General features: G+C 42.2%; 1 protein-coding gene across 1 annotated transcript in view; it reads right to left on the reverse strand.

Annotated features, from left to right (window-relative positions):
- The window catches only part of DMAP1 (DNA methyltransferase 1 associated protein 1), a 45,816-nt gene that overhangs the window by 10,373 nt on the left and 9,587 nt on the right, over nt 1-25,856 (reverse strand). The window contains exons 7-9 of the mRNA XM_066624165.1: nt 24,122-24,289; nt 20,105-20,290; nt 13,794-13,865 (exon numbers count right to left, since the gene is read on the reverse strand). Of these exons, the coding sequence (XP_066480262.1) occupies nt 13,794-13,865; nt 20,105-20,290; nt 24,122-24,289 (426 nt within the window). The remainder of the gene's footprint in view (nt 1-13,793; nt 13,866-20,104; nt 20,291-24,121; nt 24,290-25,856) is intronic.

The raw sequence follows: 25,856 nt of genomic DNA on the forward strand, positions 1-25,856 counted from the left end.
CTTCATGCCCAGTTTGTGAGCTCCAATAAGCAGCTCACTGGTAGATAAAGAAAGCTAGACTAGATAGATCCTGGGCAGATCCAGCAAGGTGTGGTTCTTCTATTCTTAAGTGATCCACTGACCCAACAAACTACATAGCGGAAACCATACAGTGCTTCCTGATCAGAATACGAACCACACCACTCTTCCTATCCCAAAAGGAAGAAGATAACATTTCATCAGTGGTTCTCAAATACTTCCCAGTGCTTTAGCCTACTCTTCGCCTCTGGCTCCAGATATGCTCTCTTCTGTTGGATCTTCTAACACACTGAGGGTGCAATCCTAACCAACTTTCCAGTAGCGACATAAGGGCAATGCAACTCTGAGGTAAGGGAGCAAACATTGCCTTCCCTTGAGGAGGCCTCCAAGACTGCCCCCCCAATTGCAGGATGCAGCCCATGCCCCACTGGCACAGCTATGCCAGAGATGGAAAGTTGGTTAGGATTGCACCCCGATGCAAATTAGGAGGAAGAAACAGGGAAGCTCTCTTATTCACATACTAGTCAGAACCCTGTCAAGCGAAGACCTTTCCTCTTATTTAGCCAGTGAGGTGGGAAAGGACTGACAGCTGGGCCCCCAGCATTATTGCCTAGCTAAGTTTTCATACAACTTATGGCATCAAAGGGTAGGGAAGGGGCAGAATCAGTCTGAGCAGATTTAAGTGTACTGTCAGACCACAGAAGACATATGAGGCCAACCCAGAAGAAGCAAGACTGTTTGAGTTTACTCAGCTTTAGAGAACATCAATTAAGCTTCCCTTTAATTTTGGGGGAGGATTTGGCCTGTGAACATGAAAGCTCCATTGGCTTCTTCGAGCAAGAGTATATTTTAATTTTACCATCATTAAGAAAACGTTATGATTTATGCGGCTGCTGTCGGACTAATATCTTTAAAATTTAGCTGGCTAAGCCAATTCATCTTTAAGACTGATGAAGGTTGATTGCTCTCTATGCAAAATGTATTAAAACTAAATGAGGAGTCTATTACTCACAGGGCGCTGACAATCTGTTAGGTAGGCTCCGTTAGCCTGGCTGTCTCAACAGCAGGGGAAGACCCAATGCACCGCTTGCCTCCGCAACAGAAAGCACATGACAGCCAAGGTGGCTACTGTTCTGAAGAGCTGCAGACATTTGGCTCAATCAGGTTTAACAGAACTATGAGGGGCAGGAAATGCAGGCCTTTCACTGTAAATACTTTCTCCTGGTTATATAATGATACATTAAAGTACATCCCACTCCCTGCCCCAAACAGAGTCTGGGACTGAAACAGTTGCTGATCCCAGCACCTTTCTGTTTGTTCCAGAGACCTATCTAGATTGAGGAGTGAAGTCCAGCACAGAGTTTTGAGTAACCAAACCCCTTGAACAGCACTATCTGAATTTCCCTCTGCAGTCCGGATTACCAACCCACCCCCCTTCCCTAGTGTGCACTATTTACAGAACTACAAGCATCCCAAGGCGAATGACATTATTCAAGTCATGTCTAGTTTGGCTCAAAGACACTTTTAAAGACACTGCAGAAAATGGGGAGCACCAGTGTATGCACTGCTCATGTAAGGGGACACTCATGTGAAAGGCCTCCCTAGCAGCAAACCCAGTTGGCCAGTGAGGAAGAAAAAGTGTCTGTATGGACACTTCCTCCTCAATGGCCAATGCAGCATGTTCCCAAGCTTTGAGGCTACCATTTGGGAAGAAACCAGGCTAGACAGGTGGGTGGGAAGAAACTGCCCATCTGCCAAGTTTCCCAGCATATGGGGGGGGGGAGGGAGAAGAGTGAACAGAGCAATGGGAGCACAGCAGACCAGAACCTGGTGGTGGTCCTGTCTTGCTCCTCCCTTCATGTGGTCTTCACTGATGTCACCAAGGGAAAGTCTTTTTTTCCTTGACTGCCTCCACTAGATAGTTCACTATTACAGCAACCTTTAAAATTGCTTTTGTGACCCAGTTAATTTACTTGTACCATGTACAGTGGAATGGCACTTACACACAGGGTAGCAAACATCAAACAAAAAGTTCTAAAGCATCTTTTACAATAACCCATAAAAGCAGTTTGGAATGAAATCATAAAGGAGAGAAATGCCGCCAGCTAAACATATCCACACTGATTTCTCCTTCAGTCAGGTTCTAAAACCAAACAATTTCTTCCCGCCCATTTGTGTCCTTGCACTTTCTTCAGGAGCCACTTCTTTCAGCACTCTCTATTCCGACTCCTCCTCTTTTGCTACTTCCTAGTGCAGAACTGCTAACTCCCATAATTTGACAAAAGAATTTATTCTTCCTCTTCCATCCCACCCCACAACTATTTCACTACTCTTTGCCACTTTGAATACAACAAAAACACAATTACAAAATGGTGGACACGTTCGTTCCTTTACAGATGCTAGTGGAAGCAAAGGACTGGAATCCAACACAAAACTGTAGGGCCAGGTCCATCTGGCAAGGGCCCCCTTCTATGCTGAAGAATTATAAGTGACACAACTCTTAGCTACTGCAGAAACTACTGGCCTGAAAGTATAAGTCTGTGTCCTGCTATATAGTTCAACTCAATATGGTAGCATTGCATGCCAACACTGATGTTGTCTGAAGGCTTTCCATCCTGCCATATTAGATTAAAAGTGGCTGGTTACAATCTGGTATCTTTCCCAGGAGACAACAAAAAGTTTTACTAACTACCAGCATGGCCTGAGCTGAACAGAGTTTGGGTAGTAGCCCAATTGGAAAGTTCCTATGCAAATGCGAAGAGAAGGCAGCTCAACGAAAAGATACTGTCAGGCCTTTCTTTTCTGCAACAGTCTCCCGGAATTAATTATTATTAGTCAAGTCCCCAAATAACAATATCTTAAAAAAATAGATTGTTCAAGTTGAAAAACTGATTAGCTGGGATTTTTGAGGTTAATATATTTCAGACGCTCTCTTCTTCTGACAACCTCTCCCTGCAGCCCTCTTTGCAACACCAGCTTCTGCTTATAATTATGCCAGCATTGCTTTTGATTTAGAGACTCTGAGCCTTTGTCCTCACTATAAACAACCAGTAAATGCATGAACTGTGTAGCAAGAGAAAAATAAATAAAAGGGCAACACACCAATATATGAATCAAAGTCTCATGGTTAGATGAGGAGAGCAGGTTCGCAACCAAGAAGAACTCCCTTCCTTAACCACCAATGAAATGGCAGGGAGGGGGCTAGCAAGCAGCAACCAAGAGTCCTAGCTGGACAATGAAAGCACATACCAGATTCACTTCCATTCCCTTATTTTTGCATCTCCATAAACCAGTGTTATTCAAACTGTGAGGCTCAGCTGCCTGGGGAGGCGTGGGATGTCCTCTTGCAGCGATACAGTCACACCACCTTTCTTGGGCAGAATGCGAGCCCCTCCGTCTTCTGCAGGTTTTTTTTAAAAGAAGAAATGGGGGTTGCTCAGCTGCTCCCTCCGAGAGGGACTGCGAGAGTGGCTGCTGCCGCCCGCCCTCTTCGCCCTCCTCTCCAAGGCTGCCGCCTTCTGTGTTTGCTGTGTTGATTCTTGTCTGGTTGGTTCCTAGTTCCCAGTCTGGGATCGCTTCTCATCAAAGTGAAATCTCTCTTTTCAGCCCCCTCCCTCTTCCACTCCCCCCTTTCGATCTCCAAACCTTCCTGCTTTCCTCCCCCTCCCCAAATAAAACACTTCCTATTTTACCACTCACCAGGGTTCTTAAAGTTGTTTCCATGCAGTTGGCAAGGGGGGGGGGGGAGAGGCAAGCACACACTTTACTTGGCCAAGAGCAGAAAAAGGGAACAACTTTTAAAGTGATTTATAAATCTTGTTGTTTGACTGAAGAGGAAAGGCTGTATTCTTAAAGTGATGAACCTTGCTATTTGAAGGGACTACTTATCAGCCATTGATGAAGTGATTACCAGCCCAATCCTATCCATACTTTCCTGGGAGTATGCCCCATTTAATGGGACTTAATTCTGAGTAGACATTCATAGGATTGAATTGTGCATCTCCTAGTACAGGAGACCAATCAGCCTCCTAACCAAACCCTTATCAGCTCTGATACATTTTCATGGTCTATTTTTGTTTTTCCCACCAGCTGCTGGAAAACATTAATGTAATTTAATTAATAAAGTTTGGCTAAAGAAAGATATAGGCCTTTCCATGCAGTCCATTCACTTTGGGAGTTTCACTAATGAGCACTGTACACTAACAATTGATCGTACAATAGATGAAGAGAATTTACCAGGCATCGTAAGAATTTTCTAAGTATTTCAGAGTTCACTGCATCAGAACATACCATGACTACCATGTTTCAAAAGGTAAGCAGCGGGACCTGCAAGCAAAGTCCTAATATATTATAAGCATTTACCATAAGACTGCAAAGTATTTGGGTTACTTGGAACAATATTGCCTGCTCTACATTTAGAGGGTGAGCTTCTCACAGAGGTTCAACACAGTCACTGAATAAAAGTCCATGACCCAACTACAGATTGATGTGCGATTATCTACAACTTTCCATGAGATACAGCAACTTACCTAGAACTGGATAGTTTTAAATAATTGTTCAAACCTTAAACTGCTTTGTCACTCACAGAAATATACAAACAGGCCTTGAATTTCACATGATAGCCTTCTCAGTCCACCCTGGCTGGAGCAGTGTGCTTCAATCCCATGTTGCATTCAAATGTGATCAAAAGGCAAGATTTTTACAGTCTGACACTGAATGCTATTCCAGCTCTTGTATACAGAAACAAGTATTTACTAAATTCGGATTTATTTTTTTTACACTATCCTCTAACTTATAACCAACTCTAAAAGATGTACCTCCAGGACATAATGCACTGGAAATGTGACCTGAGCAGTGACTAGGCACTGCATACAATGTTGTGCTCTTGTGCAACTTCAGCTCATTTCAATTAGGCCTGCACAGGAGGTAATCCTGGTAGATTTCCCTGATGGAGAAAGCACTTGCTCAGTTTCTCCTTTAGGAACTGCCCATGGAAAAAAAGGTTTCAGTTAAAGACATGTGGACTTAAAAGCATCCATTAGAAAAGGTTTCCTTAACTGTCAGATAGGGCAACAATGGAGCAGATTGCCTTGAGAGGTAGGATTCTTCCCAAACTCCAGTTGGGTCATTTCCTCTGAAGGACGAAACAAGCAGTGTGGTCGATATTATCCAGATAAGAGGATAAACCGTTCAAGAGCATTAGGATATATCCCATATGGATTTCCCCTCCTTTATGTGACCCAGCATCCTGTTGGCATTTGTCAGCTGCAGCTGCAGGTTGAGTATTGCTCTTCCTTGAACGTTTGATTGTTCAAAACTATGCAAAGTATTTATCCTTTTCAGTTGTCCTTTCCCATATCAGGCTTCTCTGTTATTTTTGTCGTGGCAACTGACTTGTAAGGAAATTCCTTCATTCGCAGCTGCATTTTACTATACGTAACCCACTGTTGCTGACAAACAAATTCTTCTAGCATTACTTTGCAAAAGTTAGTTCTTGGCCTTGCAGAGCAGATGGGTTTGTGCCTATCAGCACTGGCATCCTGCTACCCGAGAATATGGCCCTGCTTCAACACTCTGCAGAATCTGGAGGTGCCAAAATTCATCCAGAGTGCCAGGCCCATTTCCATGCCTAAAAGTCAAATCCTGCAAGAACACTATGAGACGACATACTAAAAAGTTTGAAATCTAGGAGTTAACACATCTGTTTAGACAAATCCCATTCAGTTATCAGCTGAAGCAACTTATTAGAGACAACAGGCCTTAGAAACTATTCCAAAAGGAAATGGTCCTGTTGAAATCCATTGCTCTTGTGTACAGCTAATGCTACCATTTCACACCTAAATTCTTCTGGATTATGCTTACATTCACCTAATCTATATCCAATACCATCCACGATACATTCACTGTTCTGTCTTACCCACAAAATGGTGCAACAGGAAAAAGGGAAGAGATTCCCTGGCAAGTAGAAGGGTTGAACAATCACCCCAGAAACTTCTCATCAAAGTCCCTCCAGCTTCGGCAAACACTGCCTTCACTTCTTCGCTATGCTCTTCTAAGACTAGAAATGCACTTTTTTATTTTTCATGATTCATAACTGCTCTGCCCTTAAAGCTTCTTAGGTGGGTAATAAACAATCAAACAAACTATCGGAACCTACGCATTTTGGCTGTCCTTGTCAGAAACCATATAAAAGGCTTTCTCCCACCAGAAGTTTTATCTCATACCACACAACTTTGGAGGTGGCTCCAAGTGCCCCCAAGGCCCAGCACAGCTGCAAGGATGTGCATCCCACTTCTGAGTAGGAAAAAATGGGAGCAGCCTCTGGGAACATCTCTCTACAGACTCTCATATTTGTAACTTGTGCAGAATTGGTATTTTTAAGAGGGCACTTCAGGCTGACCCTGACCTTGAAGTCAGGACAGAAACTGGCAATGCATTTTATTTTTTATAATAAAACCAGATGCTCAGTAATTTGACACATGCACAGAACACTACCAGTTACTGAACACAATTTGCTACACAAATGCAGTGAACTGGAGACCTTGCTTAAACTCCACAAATATATGAGAAATGTTTGCAATTTAAGAGTACATATACCACATAATACATACAGTATTCACATACTCCTCAGAGCTTTTCCCAGATCCTCCAGGACCCAAGGAAGACAGAGGAGAATCATAAGAATTCTGAATGGAGCCTGGAAGCTTGTTTAAAAAAAAAACACTAAACAACTACAAAAAAGTATGATTAGAGGGACCCAGTTCTTCTCATGGGCAAACCTCAAGTTCAGACAACAGGGAAGTCCCACCAGTAGCCTGAAAGTTTGAACAGGAAGGGGAGATTCTTTAGCCAAAAAACAAAAGGAGACTTTAAAAGTTAACTGGAATCCTGAAAGTTGAAAATGCAGTCTTTGTCCTGCTCTGAAGCCTTTATCACCTTTCCCAATGTTTACAGTTTCTCTCTCTTACAAGTGTAATTCCTGTGTACAGCATTCTAGAGACACAGTAGTTCAGTCTGCATATTCCTTTCTGACAGCATGCATGGCCCACTGAGAATGCCCATTCCACATGGTCAAGTGAAATAAACAAAAGCTGCAAAAGATGGCACAGAAGATATTTCTAGGGAGTCTTCCCTAAATTAGTAAATTTCCATGACAAATAGTTTGCAGTTTGTGAGCTAGTGTCAGAATATATTGCATTACATTTTAACTTTAGCTTGTAAAACATATTCCAACCACTAGATCTATGTATTTTGTTCACGTTTTAGTCCACTTTCATGCATTTAAGCTCATGAGCTCTTACCTATGAAACCTTATGTTGCAACAACACCAATCTTTAAAGTGTACTGGACTTTTTGGACCAGATTTCTAACTGTAAGCCTTGTGACAAAAGTTCTGAAGGGCTCTGGTGAGTGCACAGAGATCTGCATAAGCTAGGGCTTTCTCGTTCATTCCAACAGTAAGGAAGGTCTATACATGCATCCCTTTCCATGTATGGGTTAAACAACATTAAGGGAAATGGGGAAACCCCAGCTCAAATAGAACTCTGGGTGTTATGTCACAGCTCATGTGACACAAAGTGCCATAATGATAGTTCAACATGCCAGTCCCACAAAGACAAAATCCCACTGGCAGGTCTGACATTATCAAGACTTGAGGACCACTACAGTACTGGACATACTGATGAGAAGCCAAGAAAGCACCTCTGAGATGGATTTCTATGCGGCTCACCATTCATAAGTAAAACAGTGACAATATTTAAATTACACATCCTTCCTCACCCACACATCTTTCCATGCGTTCTGTGTCTTCAGCTATTACCTCACGCATTTGTGTAGTGGAGTCTGGCTCCGCATGCAATCGCTACATGAAAGTGTCAGTAAAAGAAACAAGAACACTTCATCTTTTTAACCATCGGAAGTTTTCCCCATTGTGGCAACATACAATTTCCAGCTAATAAGGAGGCGCTGATTACCATCGGCTTATCTCACCAAGATGCCTTGCAGCTTAGTCAATACTAAAGAGATAAATTATTAATTGTTCCAAGTAATTAAATTTATCAAATTCAAATAAATATTACTGGTATTTTATGTAACTGCTTTCAAGACTCAGTCTCTGAAGGGACAGTATTGATCAAGCACGGAAAGACAGATGTTTCCCCCGTTAGCAGCTGATGAGGTCTGGCTTTGCATTAATGTCAGAGGGAAGGCACATGGCCAAGGGCCTCTGGTGAAGAGTAAACAGGCAGCACAACAATTTCATAGCAGGACAAATCAAATATTGAGAACATACATTTAAAACACAGGCACATCCTCCCTCATGCCAAGCTTTGACCAAAAGACTCGTTTGTCTTGAATGCACAGTACAAGCCTAACCTCCACCCCCCTACCCCATGCTCCAAGAAAGCAAGCACCACAGTGGATTGTACCTCATTAATCAGTGCTAAAAAAGTGCTCAGTTGGCTAGTAAATATTTAAAAGCCAGTGAGGGTGGATGTGTGAATCAATGGGAATGAAAGCTCCTGCTCCCCCCATTTCTTTTTAATTGGTCTGACCACCAATTTGTCTACAAGATCCTAGTTAGCAGGTAACAAGTAAAACTGCCGGCTGGAAGCCTTTCTTGGTGGAAGATGTCCAGCTGTGAACTAAACAATTGCACCACTGCATCCCCCAGTGCACCCTGAGACTGCTAAGAACTTGCGTTCATCCTGGTGTTTTTCCCTCATTATCAAAGACTTAGCAGACTGGAATTCAGTCCTCTTGTCACATCCCACAGACCTAGAGCAAGCACCCCAAATCAGAACCCAGACACACTGCAATCCTTCACCAACATTCCATTTACGAAGAGAAATGACGTAGCAAATGAATGCTGCCACAAAATTTCCGACAAAACGTGTATTAGCATTAAGGGGATAATATTTTATGATAACTAAAATCCTAGGGAAATCCAAAAACAACACATAATGAAAATTTTCTTCCTTCTAGACTGAACTGGCAGCAGGAAGGGCTACAAAAACACAATTAAAGGTTTTGAATAGTTCCTGCAAAACAAGGTTATGAGCTGTGTTTGCACTTTTCTCCAAATTCAGAAAGTGGCACATAAGACCCTGGAGTCTGCCATTCTCAAGATGGCCACCATTTTGCACTTTTCCCAGGAGGAAGGAAGCCGAGATGCCTAAATGAAAGATTGAGCTGTATCAGGACAATCAGAATCAGAAGTAGTGGTCATGATATAGTCTTGAGCTTCCACAGATAATGGAATTAATTAATCGATCAGGCATTAATTTTACAGGTTTCTAATATAACTATTTTTCTCAAGCATTCACAGAAGTAGAAGACCTGTTTGTTGCGTTCAGCTAGTGGCTATCCTTTTCCCCCTTCAGATTTGTCTAACAGCCCAATCCTATTCGGGCACTGCACTGATGCATGCTATTGCAAAATGTGCCGTAAAGCTAGGTGTGACAACGTGAAAGATAGGGGGAGCCAGCAGGAAGACTTGCATCATCCCACCAGCACCACTGCAAGAAGGGATGTGCTCTGAGCAGCACAGGGGAGGGAGCAGAAGATGGGCGGAGAAGATCCCAGAACGGGGCTGGATCAGTGGCACTGGTATGTGCCATACCATACCACTCTCCCCAGATGTGAAATCCTGACACAGTAGTCCCATTACCTTGTCAACAATAACCCCTTATCTCGTGGAGACCTCCAGCCTGCTCAATTCCAGCATAGGATGCAGCACAGGCACACTTGCACTGCTACATCCGGAGTAATTAGGATTGGGCTGCCCACCACATATTGGTTACATTGAAAATTTGAGAAGCTTGCATTATTCCATTAAGGCTGCGGTTCTCAAACTCTCAGGGAGTTTGAGGACCGCAGTTAAGTCCTTGGGAGGAGCGGGGAAGGCAGTTACATGATCCCCAGGATCGCGTCGCTGCCTCCCCCGTGCCCCTGCCCCTTAAGGGAAAACATTCCAGGGCCCTTAGGTGGGCGTCGCAATGCCCTAGATTGAGAAGCCTTGCATTAAGGAAATTAAGAGAGCTGAGATCTTAGAAAGAAAATATCAGACATCATTAGGACACTTACAGTTGAGTTGGGGGGGGGGGTGATGACAGGTTCACTAAACCACAACATCCCCAGTTTACACAAAGGGTACCCAAATCCTGAAAGTGGAGCACTCTGCTGTATGGTGTGCATGTTATTAAGTTACTTACAGAACACATTTAAGAGGTGTCACTTGCGTTTTAGACTAAACAAATCTGTTAATTTTTCAAGTCATCCTTAACCCAAAGGGTAGAAGCCATTCTTGGGAGAGTACTGGCTATTTTCAGATATTCAAGCAAGGCTTCCTCCTCATTATTAAGCAAAAAACATCATGTTGATCTTAGCTATGAAGCTGCTCCTGGCTTCTCAGTTGCAACAAACTGCAAAACAGAATCTGAACAAGCTGTTTAGAAAGAGGACTTAATCTAGGCAGTTAACAAATCCTCTCCTGATTGCTCCCCAGGGCTTCCATGTCTACTCACCTTTGCGTATGTCATGCTGCACACCATCGCCAAACCTTGTCAATCAGGAATAGAAATGGGGGAGGGGCTGGCACAAGAGAACATATTGGCAGAAATAGTGCCCCAGTACAGCCAGGATTCTTAGATTCAAGCCAGCTCTTGGAGAAGCTCTTGAAATGCCACACAAATATTGGTTAAGCTTCCCAGATTTGCAAGTGCCAGCAGTGTAGATAAACCATTAACCCTTACAGAGAGAGGCCCCAAACGTTACTGGTACAGCACAATTGCGCTTACCACATGACCCACCCAGTCTATTTATGTCCTTTGAAAGTTATCAGAATAGCATGGGATCCAAACATACAGAAAGGGCAACAGAGCCACACCCCTAGCATATAAACTATGGTTCAGCTGGACTTAAATGAGTGGCCAAAGTCATTTCTCAGGATGGCTTTGTCTCCATCTTCACATGCTGTTACATCCAAACCAGCAAACTGTAACCTGAAGGAAACGTGCAAACCAGGAATTGAAAGGTTTATAGAGAATATTTATATGGGGGGATCCCCCGTATCAGTGGATTCACTTATCTGCAGATCAGGTCTACGCCCTTCCCCCCATGGAGGTCATGTGCTTTTGACTCTAAGAATCATTCTGAGCCTGGAAGAGGCTGTGGACAGATGTGCATGGCCTCTGCTAGGACCCTCTGAAGGCAAGGGGAGTGGAGCTCCCCTCACTTCCAGCAGGTGGGGCGGGGATGTTTGCCCATATCTGCAGTTTCACTTAAATGTGGGGGGTTCCAGAACAGAACCCTTGCAGCACTAGGTGTTATCCAGGCAGTTTTTTATCTTGTTTTTTAAACAAGACACTGCCCAGGCAGTTTACCTATAAAAGGTAAACCTATAAAAGGTGTACCACTGCATCACACTGGATGCAGTGGTACACTGGGGCTTGACCACTGTGTTCCACAATGGTCAACAGTAGCTTGACTAGAAAGTGTTCTGTTAAGGGGAGCTTCTAAAAAGGGGAAGGGGGAGCCGGGTGTGCCCTCATATACATCTCATTCCCAATTCTCAAAATTAATGATTGGGGGATTGGGAACATGATGTCTGAATGCAAATATTGTTGCTCATCACAACCAAACCCTGCAGCACTCCACATCATCTTCCATTATTTCACTAATTAGCCTACTGTCAGTAATCAACCAATTATGCATATATACCTAAATACCAACACAAACTGCAGCCAACCAACACACTCTAAAAAAAAAAAAGAGAGAGAGAGGTTTTGACATATCATGCAGTATGTCACACAGCAAAGCAACACTCAGGACAACCCACAGTAATTCACAGACCAAGGACTAAGCTAACATATGGCTAATTGCATGAATAAGGGGCATGCTTAAAGCCACCTAACTGACTAAAAGCAGTAATGGAGTGTTCACTAGAACTTATGGCATGTGGAGAGGGGGAGGTAAGCTCATCTTTCAATTTTCCTGCTGAAAACCATCCCCAATTCTTATATGCCGTATGCCAATATGTAATGAAGAAAAAAGCTGCTTTTGTGGGATAAAGGCATGATAGGAAAGGCCAATTCTCCCTTCCTTTGTGCTATGGTCCAATCTCCACCATCCCACACTGACACTTGTTTTAAGCATGTCTAATTAGTTATACATCTAGTTTGTCCCTAAAGAGGAAAGCTATTACAAGTCCAGTCCTCCTCCACTTCATCCTACCCTACTTGTCTGCACCAGGAGAGGGTGGCTCTAGAGCTCCCATGCTTTATCCTGAAAGATGGGAATTATTTCATTAACAGTGCTGTATAGTAATTCTCCCAATCAAAGTTTTCCTGCCATTATTATTCTCATTTTACTAGCAAGGAACCATGGCTGAGAGACAGTGGCAGTTACCCTCATGGGTAAACTAGCACTTCAAACTCAAACTTTCTGAATCCAAGTTTAAAATTTTATCCACAGGAGCATAATGGTTCTTCTTCCCACATCCCAAGTGTTCCCTAAGCCACATCTGCCTCGAAAGACAATTCAGATAATAAAAGGAAAAGTCCAGTGAGCACCATAACAATAAAATGCCCTCTTAGAAAAAGCAAGAGAGTCAAAACGGGAGGCCAGGCATGCTCTGTGTTCCAACAACTTGTTTGCCCAAAGAATTTCATTCTTGTACTATGATGCACCACAAAATTCAGACCAGAGCCTGTGCACTATGATCACAATCTTTATTTCAGTCACTCAACTACTTATAGGTATCATAGCTCAGCTAATCGGGTCCTACTCAGCAGAGGTGCCTTGTGATCAGTTTCCCAATGCACTTCAAAGGTTTGTTCTCCTAACTATACACTCTGCTGGGGCATATGATCTTGAGTGCAAACATGGTAGTTGGCCTCAGATAAAAGGAAATGAAAGAGCAAAGAGGCAAATCCAAGAATGAACAACAGGTAGGTATAGAGGGAGAGATTCTATAGCAGAGATTCTTAATTGGGGGTATGGAAACCAAATGACGGGGTATGGGACTCAATCTCTGAACAATTTTTAAAAAATTGTTGTTAGTTAATAATCTAATCTATCACTATTATCAACGTGGATCGAGGCATTCTATTCCTAGTTACAGTATGCATATGTAAAAGAAAACCAAGCTATTTAAATCTTTTGAAGTTATACTGGTACCGAATAGATGGGAGATGATGAAGATTTCAACAGTGGCGTCCCCAATATGGGGACATAGGGCAATCCACTGGCAGTCTAATCGTAAAAAGAACCCTTGCTCTAGAGCAGGGGTCTCCAAACCCCGGCCCGGGGACCAGATGCAGCCCACATCAAGCTTCTTTCCAGCCCGCAGCCAACCTCTTGTCCCCTGAAAGCCTCTGGGCCACTCAACTGAACATGACCAGAACTGTGCTCTGTGTCTGGAGGGTGTTCTGAGGGCCAGAGAGGATGAATGAATGAGCCCATTCATTAATTTATTCACTCATCTAAGTTCCATCTCTAATTTATTTATTTATTTAAATTTTATATTTAAATTTTTTTCTGGCCCTCCACACCACACCAGATATTTGATGCTGCCCTCTGGCCAAAAAGTTTGGAGACCCCGATCTAGAGCAAAAGCATGACTCTTATTACAGAGATCAGCTAGATCCCAATTCACTAATGTAGTCCAGATTCCCCACACATCTTCACCACTAACAGCTCTAAAAAGAAAGGAATAGGAAGGAAAAGTTAAAAAAAATTATCCACACAGGCCCCCAAGTTCCAATTCAATGACTTACCCTCTGACTCCGCAGTGTGACTCCTGCAGACTTAAAGTCTGGAAACTTGATGCCAGCAGTCTCGGGTACAGCCTAAAAGAGACAATATATGCTGATAAAGGAAATGCAAAAGGCAGCACAGACAACCCCCAAAAAGGAAAGCCCACTTCCTGACACAGTATCACCTGCAAGAAACATCCCTGAAATAAGACAACAAACAGAAGCTCCTTTCAGTATAACTGCATAGGTCTAAGCAGGGTTGGGACAAATGATAGATTTAGAGCACCACACTAACCCAACAGTTCAAATGCTATTCAAACTGCACAAAAGTAGCTTTGATACATTTACACACCACTCTGCTAATATGAATCCTTTCATGCAGACAACACAGGGTCTGTTCAAAATTATTCAGGAAAACTGCATCTGAAGTTCACCTTGAAGTATTACTGAAGAGCCTCATAACACTGGGGGAACAGATAGATGAAGTTCACATTGGTCACAGAGTGATGTACATTAAAACAAAATAGCCACAATTATATCTATACACTATATCTATACTTTATTTGGCTCTGAACTAACTACCACTGCTACATGTTCGGGTCACTCTGCCTTGAAAAAGATACATCAGGACTCAAAAAAGTACAATATAGAAGAACAAAAATGATCCAGTACATGAAGCACCTTATGTAAGAAAGGTAAATAAGAATAGAACTCATGCAGGTAGACCCTGTACATATTTACTCCAGAGCAAACCAAAGACAGCTCAGTGGGGCTTACTCCCAAGTTACTGTGCACAGTGCCGCAGTCTCAGACTTGGCAGCCCAGGATTATCCCATATGGGGTAAAGCTGAGGGAAGTGCTGCAGGTTAGGCTGGTTTCCCCATGACACATTATAAACCTAATAGGTTTGGACTGACCCACTACAGAAAATGCATAGATCTCCTATTAGCAATAAAGCCACTATACTAAAGGGTGATTCTAAAAATGAAAGGCAGGGACACCAAGTTAAACACCAAGATACCAGGCTGCTCAGCAACTTGCAAAAACACACCTTCCATTAGACTCCTACAACTGGAAGTGGTCAGCATGCACTGGAAGCATACTAGTCATGCCCTGCACTTGTGTACGCTCCCTCTTAAATGTTTAAAACAAGTCAAAACCTAAAGCCAGTACTGGACAAGATGAAGTACTGGCATGACATGCAAATCAAGTTTTTCATTTTAAATGCTATCTTATCAGCTAGCTTCCTTTTTCAAATTAACTCTGACAGCACAATCCTATACATGTCTACTCAGAAGTCAATTCTGTTGAATTCAATGGGACTTACTCCCAAGTAAGTGTGCACAGGATCAGGTTGAAAAACCTCTGCATAGCCTTAACTGTGCACACGCAATATGCAGTTTGACTTTGTAATGCAAAACTAACTTTTCACAATCTTGAGAATCTCAGCTTTCGTTCCCCCTCTGCCATGATAGCGTATCTTCACAGTTTCCAAGATAGTCAATACACCTACACCTACAAGCAACTACTCTTAATATTATTCCTCCATTAACTATTTAACTTCTGTAACCATTTGTACTCAATGACCTGACTGTTCCTGTTCTTCTAATTTGCTCCCTGCATGTATTTCATTCTGGGAGGAAATCCACCCATCTCATAGTCACTTGCATTTTTCTCCAGAAATAATGTCTTTCCTCTCTAGCCAAATATTTCCCCATTACAAGCTAAGCATATAATTTATCTGCTGTTTAAACACTGCAGATTCACAAATGTTTCATACTATAAATTCTTGGACAATTAAGAAATAACTTTAAAAAGAGTATATGTAGATCCTCAGCCGACAAAGAAAGAAACCCAGCAAGATAAGCTCTCTGGAAAATTTCCCTTTCCCTCCTCACATTGAGTTCCAGATCCCTGGTACATGCACAGAGGAGGCTGAAAAAGATGTCACCACTATTTCTGCACAGGAAGGCAGAAGAGGCTAGCCTCTTGTGTATAAGACTTTGCACAGATATTTTGAATTGTTATTGTAAGATATTTTGTATTTTTAAAAAGTAGGGGATTTAACCCCACCAAACCCTATGTTGTTAGTTGGAACACTAATAACACAGGCCAACACACATTTTGCTTCCTTAAACGTTACACCAATTCCTGGGTATATTTGGGGTGCCAATTCCAAAAATGGCACCCGTTTTGCCCTATCACATCTAGTTTTGGAGACATGGCATAGACTCTTTAGTGAATGGTTCAAGCATTGAACCTAAACCATGGCTTCCTCATGAGGAAGCTGCTTGAACCATTCACTAAAGAGGCTATACTATATCTCCAAAACTAGATGTGATAGGGCAAAACGGGTGCCATTTTTGGAATCGACACCCCAAATTCATATCAAACCATCATAACGTTTGGGAAACACTTTTCTGACCCTCAATTTTGTAGGCCTATGTAATCGTTCTTCTAATATCTGCAAACTGTAATAAGGCCAGTTTCTATGAAAAGCACTGTAACAGATAACTAACTAAATGTGTGCTAAAGACTGGTCACTTGAAGAGACTTCAGCGGAGGGACACCTATGCCCTACACATTTCCTCTAACCACTCACTTCACCCTTACTTTCTAAATGACCTTCTTAGCCTCTGCCAAACCTGCAAAATTATCCTAACAGTGCTATGCAAGTTTGGGAATTTGAAGATTGAATTTCCTGGTCACACAAAGTTGAATGTCCATTGGCATGGAAATCAATATACACTCACACCCTATTTATGAAACATGGTTATTTTTTTTTCTGAAAGCTACCCAATTCTTCTTCACACTATTCTCAACAACACAAAGAGGAAGGCATGGTCTCATTTCCATGGGCCGATTAGCTTATTCACGGCATGAACTGGGTTGTTTCTTTGTTGCTTTGGAGATTCCTCCCAAGAAGCATTAATAAGGACAAAAAGTTCCAAAGTCTTAGCGGGTCCTGCTGAGTAACAAGGTACGTACAAAAACCCTAGGGAGCTACTGGAGATCACTGGAAGATTCAAGATCTGAGCTGGGCTCCCCATTCATCTCTCTCAAAAGAAAAAAAAAAGGTCACCTACCCCTCAATACCAGTATTGTTGCTATTCCTGCAGAACAGTTTTCATCACCAGAAACAAAAATGTGCGCTTTTCCCAGAAAGGCCAAGTTTGCAAAGGAATATATTGTGAAGCATAAGTGAGACAGTTCACACATTCTCTGAACCCAAGGTTCCACTGAAGTTAAATACAGTAATCACTTTAATAGCATTGACAAGGTAATTCCCTTTGATCACCAAGTATCAAAACCCTCTTACTTGTGCTTGGCCAAGCCCTATCTTGCTGAAGATATTCAGTCTAACAGTGTAATCCTATGCATGTCTACTCAGAAGTCCCACTAAATTCAGTGACGCTTACACCCAGGTAAGCATGCACAGGACTGCAACCAGATTTTCCAAAGCTGTAATCAAAGGAAAGCACCACTCTCTCCCCAGGCAGCCCTTTATAAATTATAACAAATGAGTTACTCTATCCTCCTTAGGACAATGGAGAGCAGTTTAAAATTATTGGGTTCATACCAATGAGTCAAAATACGTTGTGCAGACTCTTTAGCTTGAGATTTAGTATTAGCCATAATAAAGAACCCTAAATACAAGCTCCAATAAACTGAGACTAGTACCTAGGGTGACCTATGGCCAAAGCGAGAACAGCGGACTACTATGAGGAGTATGGGGCAGGATACAGTCAAACCTCTAAGTCAGGGGTGCTCAATAGGTGGATCGCGATCTACCGGTAGATTGCGAAGCAAAATGAGTAGATCGCGGAGTGCCGACCCCCCCCCTTCAGGTGCCTCTGGGAGGAAACGCCGGGAGTAAGCCCATTGTACTCAATGGGGCTTACTCCCAGGTAAGTGTGGCTAGGATTGCAGCCTCACAGCCTAATCCTAGGCATGTCTACTCAGGAGTAAGTCCTGTTATACTCAGTGGGGCTCATGGTACACCAACATACATTGTACACATAAATGTTATATGTTATGATGGCGCGAACATTGTAAAAAAAACTCTGGTAGATCTCCGGGCCTTGCTGGGTTTCAAAGTAGCTCTCGAGCCAAAAAAGTGTGAGCACCCCTGCTCTAAGTGTTTCTCAAACTGTGGGTCGGGACCCACTAGGTGGGTAGTGAACCAATTTCAGAGGGGTCCCCATTCATTTCAATATTTTATTTTGAATATATTAGACTTGATGCTACCATGGTGTGTGACTGCATTTGGGGAAATGTTACAGACCTGTTCTTTTGACAAATTACTATATATATGCTTTAAACAATGACAGTAAATGGGACTTACTTCTGGATAAGTTTGGGTAGCATTGCAGCCTAGGATTGTTAAAAAATTTCCTGCTTCATGACATTACTTATGGTCATGACATTACTTCTGGTAGGTCCTGACAGATTCTCATGCTAAAAAGTGGGTCCCAATGCTAAATGTGAGAACCACTGCTATAACTGTGAGAACCACTGTGAGAACCCAGTGCTAGCAGTGAGAACCACTGCTATAACTAGTTGATCAGTAGCAGTGTTTGCTGGGGCCTGTAGATTTTGTCACAGAATGACAGCAGGGTTGACAAACCTATACAATAATCTATTTCATTCAGTTCCAGAGAATTTCGAGGGGGGGTGGTGGTGGAAGAAATGCTCCCATCACCTTCTCTTAATAGCTCCTTGCCTAACTCAGGGACAGACTAACTCCCTCCCACACAAGAGCCATTCTGTCTCCACCTCACATCAGAGCAATTAAACAGGTTGCTATCCCTCACACGCCAGCATGAGCTGTAAATGCTTCAACCTCAATTGACTCTTTGGTAAATGACTTCCCTTTGTTGAGATGATGCTGATACAGCCCTCGATTCAAATTCTTAGTTAAAATGCAATTTTTAAAAAAAACGTTTCCCTGCTACAGTTCGTAATTGACTCCTAATGGACTCTGTCATGGTTGAAACGGCACTAGTGCAACAACAGAAGCTGCCTTCAGGAGCCCTGAGGTGCTTACCTACATGCAGACACAAGTGCCCCCAGGCAATGCTGGAGGAGGCAGCCAAACATGGCTCCAGCATTCCTAGTGGTTATTTGTTCTGTGCCACCAGGATATGGGTTCTGTCTGGCTGGCTTGGTGTACTTGGGGACAGCTCACTAGTACAAAAAAAGGGCACAAAATTGGTGCAAAACAATAGTAGAGTAGTACCTAATGTCTCATGGTTTCTTCCTCATTGTGTCCTTCTCAGCCCTCAAAAATCTTTTGAAAGGAAAACTGTATGGGGCTGCTCATACACTGTAGTTAAAACAAACATACTACTCATTTTGTATATGTTAAACCACTCTGTTGTCCCACTACCCATGATCTGTAAGGGCCGGATCCTAACCAACTTTCTAGAGCAGATGGAGCTGCAATACAGCCCTGAGGTAAGGGAGCAAATAACGGAGGACTCCATGATTGCCCCTCCCCACTGCAGGATGCAGCACATGCCCTATTGCCTGCATCAGTGCTGAAAAGTTGGATAGGACTGGCCCCAAGTTATAGTTTCAATTCACACAGCCACTGACAACATGCTCAAGACTAAGCAGAAGAAAGGAAAAGTCAGACAGGCACTGCAAAGCTGGTTGATCCCTGAATTATACAGCCCTGCCTATCCTTCGCATCCTTCCCAAAATCATGGGAATACCAATCCTAGACAGGAATGGCATTATTAACTCATGGAAATCCTCTTCTAATGTTTCAAAGAGACTGACTTAATCCTGGAGTGAGTTATTTTCAATTCTTCTGCAAGTTTGTCCATTGGGTCACACCTAGAGACTGATGGAGAACAGAAAAGGGAGTCTGATCACCATTCCACGCTGTGGCAGGAGATTTCACAACATACCTACACTTTCTGGAACAATTTGTTTTCTGGAAAGAATTTGCTTCTTTCAAATTTCACAGTCATCTCTCCTCACCTTCGTCATTACTTTACTACACAACATAGAGAAGTTCTTGCCTCTGTCTTCACGGACCCTTGAACTATTTTAAATTTACACAACTCTTTGTCTTCTTCCTAATGCAGCAATTCTGTTTCTTCCAGCTTAACCCTGACCACTCTTTAGCCACTCACAATTTGACTGAAGCTGAAGTTCTCCCATGCCCCAAGAGATAGTAAGCTCTAAAAAGTAACAACAAAAGAAACTATACTTGCAGCTAGGGCTAGCCAACCAGTCCCCACCCACTCCTGGCAAACTCTGGCTGGGAAAATGTCAAGGGGGTGCCAGAACAAAGAGCAAGAGGACAAGCATAAGGTGTTTACAGGTTTCTCAGTCTCTTTCTTCTGCGGCAGCTTCTTCTTGGGTGCCTTGCGCTCTGCACGTCTTTGTTCGGTGGTTGTATCAGCAGCTGTAATGAGTTTCTGCAAGTCTTGGGTTCGCTTCTCCCTCTCTTTCTTCCTTGCTTCGATTTTCCTCAACTCCTGGATTAGATATTCTTCTTCTGCCACCTACAGATGAAAAAAAAAAATGGCAGGACAGTCAGGAAACAAGACTGATTACACAGTATGAGGGAGCCACCTAGTGGCAACAGTTGCGTTTCAAATTTCTGCTTCCTCAGCTATGGTCCTCTATCAACCAAGGAACACAATAGCACTACAGAAATCAAAGCAGCAACATCTGGTAGAATTTTCTCTTCTGCACAACTCTTGGGAGGCACGCAAATGACAATACCAAACACGCTTGATTGCATGACTCATCTTCCTTCACTTTCCAAAGCTGTCTTGTCCATCTACTCCAGGGGTGTCAAACTTGTTTCATACCAAGGGCCGAATAGCACGCATGATGCCTGCTGAGGGCCAAAGTGATGTCATTAGGCAGGAATTAATGTCATTAAACAGGTCATATTCAAAAATATGCACTTTTTCTTACTTAGGAACTCATTAGCTGCAAACAACAGAAGAGAAAATGCACAAATCTTTATCATATCTTTATCATATTTCAAGATATGAGACAGCCCAATTTTCACATGGGCTGCCCTTTCAGCAGTAACACCACAACACTGCTCAGCAGAGGAAAGCCTGAGGGCCAGATAAAAAGCTTCTGCGGGCCGCATCTGGCCCCGGGGCCTTATATTTGACACCCCTGATCTACTCCATTCATGCCAACAACGTACCAACTTTCTCCAGAGTCCCACTTTCTTCAGCTTCATGCCCCTACCACTCATCATTTCCTAGTCTCTGCTTTTTCCTTCTGCCATCATGATGCTAGGCTCTTTTTCCCACTGAGCTGGCCAGACCACCCTATCTGTCCTCACAGCTCCTTCTGTCCCTAGTGCAATTTTGTAAGTAAACTCACAAAAGGTGTATTCACCTTAAAATGTTTTTTACTTGCCTGCTTCGGGGACTGATGTCAGTGGGGCTTCTTTTTGTGACACCTCTGTGGGCAGTGACAACTTCAGCAGCACTTGAAGCACCAATGACATTTCCAGCAGCCAACCCATTATAGATGCCATATTTTTACCTCTCGATGTAGGAAATGATCCCACATCATATCAATAGGATTATTTCCTGGCACATGCTAGACCTAAAAACACAGCAACCAGCAGGAGCTGGTTGCCAGGAATAACATTGCTTCAAGAGAAATTAAAACCACTGCTGCCCAAAGTGACACAGTGAAATAAAGAAACACACACCTGCCACTTGCCCAACAACAACAAAAAGGCTTCCATCCCCACAAGTTGCCCCCCCCCAAAAAAAATTACAAGTTGCCAGTCGTGACTGAGCAACTGGTTAAAAACAAGGCTGCCCTAGAACCTTGTGTGAGCATTCTACCTAGTCCAATTCACCTTGCGCTTAGTAGACAATGTGTTTGCAAGCATCCATGACCTCATGCCAGCTCAGTCAGCTGCTGTCACAGGCTTCACAAAATAACTTAATGCACTACAATGCAGATCACTGTATTATCAAAAAAGAAGGCAATAGCTTTCTCCCAGCAAATACTACAACTTCTCAGACTGATGGAAAGAAAAACTTCTTAAATACATTGTCTGAAATCGAGAGATGAACATCAACAAGTGCCATCAGCTCTAGGTATCTATTCAAAGAGATCTTCTCAGACAAAATTCCAACATATTTTAAACACACTTTGTGTTCAATTAATATTCAGTCAGTGAATGCATACAGGTTCATTATTTAATCAACTGTCTTCAAGAGATGATAGATGTGGAGGGGGGGGCAGACAGCAGCTGAGCAGACGTGCCTTTCTCAAGCTCCTGAAAGGCACTATGTTTTTTCCCAAAAACTGCGGATCTGAGGAGACCCAAGGATTGTTTGTCAGGAGAGACAAACTTCTCCATGTGATGGCATGATCCCTGAGGAGATAAAGCCCAGCCAGGGGGGCTTTCCCAGGAGATTCCGCCGTCTTGGCAGCAATGGTGAAGAATTCATGCTTAATCAAGCTGAAGGCCCCAGCAGGGAAAGACGCTGAAAGACTTAAGTGAGTGTTATTCCGTTTGTGTATGCCTGGCGTGGACTGAGTTATTTGATTGCCAAATTTGGGTTTTTTTCTGCCGTGAGAAGGAAGGGGGGAGGTTTTCCCCCTCAGCTGTTTATTGGTGTGAGGATAAAGAAGAGATTTACCAAGCTTGTTATGGATATATGAAAATATAATTACAACTTTACAACTTTGAATTTCAGTGGATTACAAATTAACTGTCCTTGGACAAAGTTTGTGTATTGGAGAATTTATTGCCTTGGTTTGATACTATTGTCTATTGTTTGGGATTGCCTGAAAGAGCGGCTGGATGTGTTGACATTCTTGTGGATGGAGGAATGCGGTTGTTAAGGTTACAAGTATAAATAACAGATAAGAAAAACAGAAACAAGAAATAACAAGAACAGTGCACCTGTGACAAATAGTGACATCTAGTGGATTTAAAAAGACATTGCAAGAACTGGATTTGTTTTTATAAGTGGAACAAAGTAGATAATACGCTGAGGACATCTAGTGGTTTTAAAGAACATTGCGAACAAAAGGTTTTATTTGACTTTATAATTTTCTTTTGTTATGGTTGATGAGTGATTAGAGAATTGATTGTTGATGTGATGTAAAGATAACTGAAAGTGAAAGTGATTTGTTTGATAACCGATATTTGAGCTTTACAGGAAGGAAGAATGAAGATGGCAGGTAAAACAGTGAAAGTCCAAAGCTCGCCAACGTTGGAGACGGGACTTGGAAAATTAATACAAGACGAATCAAAAGGGAAAGACTGGAAACAGACTATGCAAGATAATATGGAAAAACTGTTGGCAATGGTACAGCAACAAATGAACCAATCTGTACAGACCCAAGCCAGCGTAGATGCTTTAACTAAACAATTAGATGAACTTATAAGAAAAGATCAAGATAAAATACCGGAGATATAAGAAAATCAGCATGACGCAGAGACAACATTAATGGAAATTCAGATGGATAGTGCAGTACGAGTGGTGAGGAAACAAAATATACCAGAAGTGAAAGGAGAAGATATGTCGCAATGGATTGTCAGATTAATATCAGAATGGATTGGATTGATACACCAATAGAGATATTTAAAGAACTGGACTCAGTGAGAAGAGTGAACGCTTTTTATCTGAGAAAACACGAATTACCAAGAGAAATTTATGTGAAATTCATCAGAACCTTTTACAGAGATAAATTACTAAAGGCCTCACAGGAAAAGGAACGGTTAGTGGATGATACTAAAGTCAAAATTTTGAGACATGTTCCATGGAGAGTGGGGAAGAAGAGAAAGAGAAAATAATGAATGTGGTGGAAATGGGCAGACTTTCAGAAATTCTGGATCACCAACGAAAACCGACACAAATTGAGCAATGGAAACCTTTTTATGCTTGGTTGAAAATGAAGTTTTAGAAATATATGATAGGGCATTTAGATGATTGTATTACATATATAATTTGATATGATATGATAGATGAATGATGAATGAAAAATGATATTAAGAGGTAAATTCAGAAGAGGAAAATGATTAAGATATATAATGATTTATTAGTTTTAGTGATATACGATGATATATTATTTCCTGCACCCTTTTTTGTGTGTAGGGAAGTGTGTCTTTTGTGTTATGTGTGTTTGTTTATATTTGTCTTTGAAAAATATTTTAAAAATTAAAAAAAAGAGAGAGATGGCAGATGCACCCTACAAACACGGTTCTTTCTGAAAGTAGTAACAGCCCCAAATGGAATTGGAGAGTACCAAGGAAAGAGTAGCTATTTCTGGAGATCCAATATAAAGTAATCTGAGGTCTGCTTGGGCTGTCTTCTAACATGTCCTGACGTTACCTGTTCTGGAGTCCGGTTATACAGCCTCTCCAACTGTTCCTTCCGACGCCGTTCATGGCCAGCATCAAAGACAGGTATTTTAAGGTCAGTGCCTGGGGCAGCACGAATGTTGGCCAGTTTGGCACAGATGTAATAGTAGCGCTCTTTTAGGTCTTCCACTGACCGCTTCTAAGGAGAGAATCACATTACAATTGGTTAAGGAGAACTCCAACATTATGTTAGAACATAAGAACAGCCCCACTGGATCAGGCCATAGGCCCATCTAGTCCAGCTTCCTGTATCCCACAGCGGCCCACCAAATGCCCCAGGGAGCACACCAGATAACAAGAGACCTGCATCCTGGTGCCCTCCCTTGCATCTGGCCTTCTGACATAGCCCATTTCTAAAATCAGGAGGTTGCGCATACACATCATGGCTTGTACCCCGTAATGGATTTTTCCTCCTACATGTTGGAGTATGTAAAAGCCAATTTACAGTATGTGCATTATGTAAAAGCCAATTTACAGTATGTGCATGGAACAAATGGCAGAAATATTTAGAAAAAAAGATTGAGAAATGAAGATCTTTCACAAGAGTGAGCATTCAGGAGTATGCCCCCCCCAACTGCATATAAGCTTTGTTGCTGTTAGTTCAGCAATCAGAATAGGAAACAGGAGTACATATCCTGCAGTCCCATTTCAGCAAAAAACAATGCAATGGTTAGAAGGTTGGGCTAGGACCAAAGAGATCCATGTTCAAATTTCTCTTAAGTCATTAAGCTTAGCAAGTCACTGCCAGACAGTATTTCTGAGCGTACCTTACTACAAAATGGGGAAAAAAATACCCCTAGGATCCTTGGAGGAAGGAATATAAATGCGATTTTAAAATGAGGAAGATGAAATCTGCATGTTATAGACCAGGGGTGGCCAACCTTTCAACTTTAGGGCTCCTGGACCTTCATGTAGGGGAGGGAACTTCAGCAGGTGTTTTCTGTGAGATGACAAGCTGAATCTGCTGAAATTCCCTTTTCTACACAATTGTTAAAGGTCCAGGAGCCCTAAAGTTGAAAGGTTGGTAACCTGTTATAGACAAATTTATTGTATTTTAGTTAGAATACAGAGAATCCTCATGGTTCAATATTTTAAAGTTTCTAGTCCTCGTTAAGAGCAACTTGAACTTACAAGTTGTGTTTAAATAGGTCATAAACCAGGGGAAAGTGTTGGGCCTCTATTATGCATATGGTAGCTAGTTCTTCAAAATGATCTGATCTACATTCCTTGCTTCTATGCAGAATTTTTACAAACAACCTCCATCTCCCCAGTCCAATTAATGACTCATCTAAATGATAGGATATAACAAACTGTGGAGGCAATGCAAGTTAGCATACCTTAGCATACATTTTATGACTTAACTATGATCCTTACCAGTTTTTGTTTGACAAAAGGACAACAGCAACCACTTTCCAGCCTTGTTTGCCTGAACCTATAGGAGGTTAGAAAGCAGTTGCTGTACCTTGTCAGATCCTGGAGAGGTATTTGAGCCCTCAAGAGGAGGGTCTCGGCACAATGTTCCCCTACAGATTTGAGGAGTGTTTTAGAGATTTAGCAATTCTCATTCTCTTGGCCTTGTACATTTTTCTTACTCTATGCAAATAAGCTAGTAAGAATTCATATAGAACTTCAATGGCAGAACCAGGAAAAGAACATAGGAATCCCTAAATAGTGGCTCCACATTCGGTGTTTGCCTCTTCTAGACT

The sequence above is a fragment of the Tiliqua scincoides genome, chromosome 4 (genome assembly GCF_035046505.1).
Source record: "Tiliqua scincoides isolate rTilSci1 chromosome 4, rTilSci1.hap2, whole genome shotgun sequence".
In the NCBI taxonomy this organism is placed as follows: Eukaryota; Metazoa; Chordata; class Lepidosauria; order Squamata; family Scincidae; genus Tiliqua; species Tiliqua scincoides.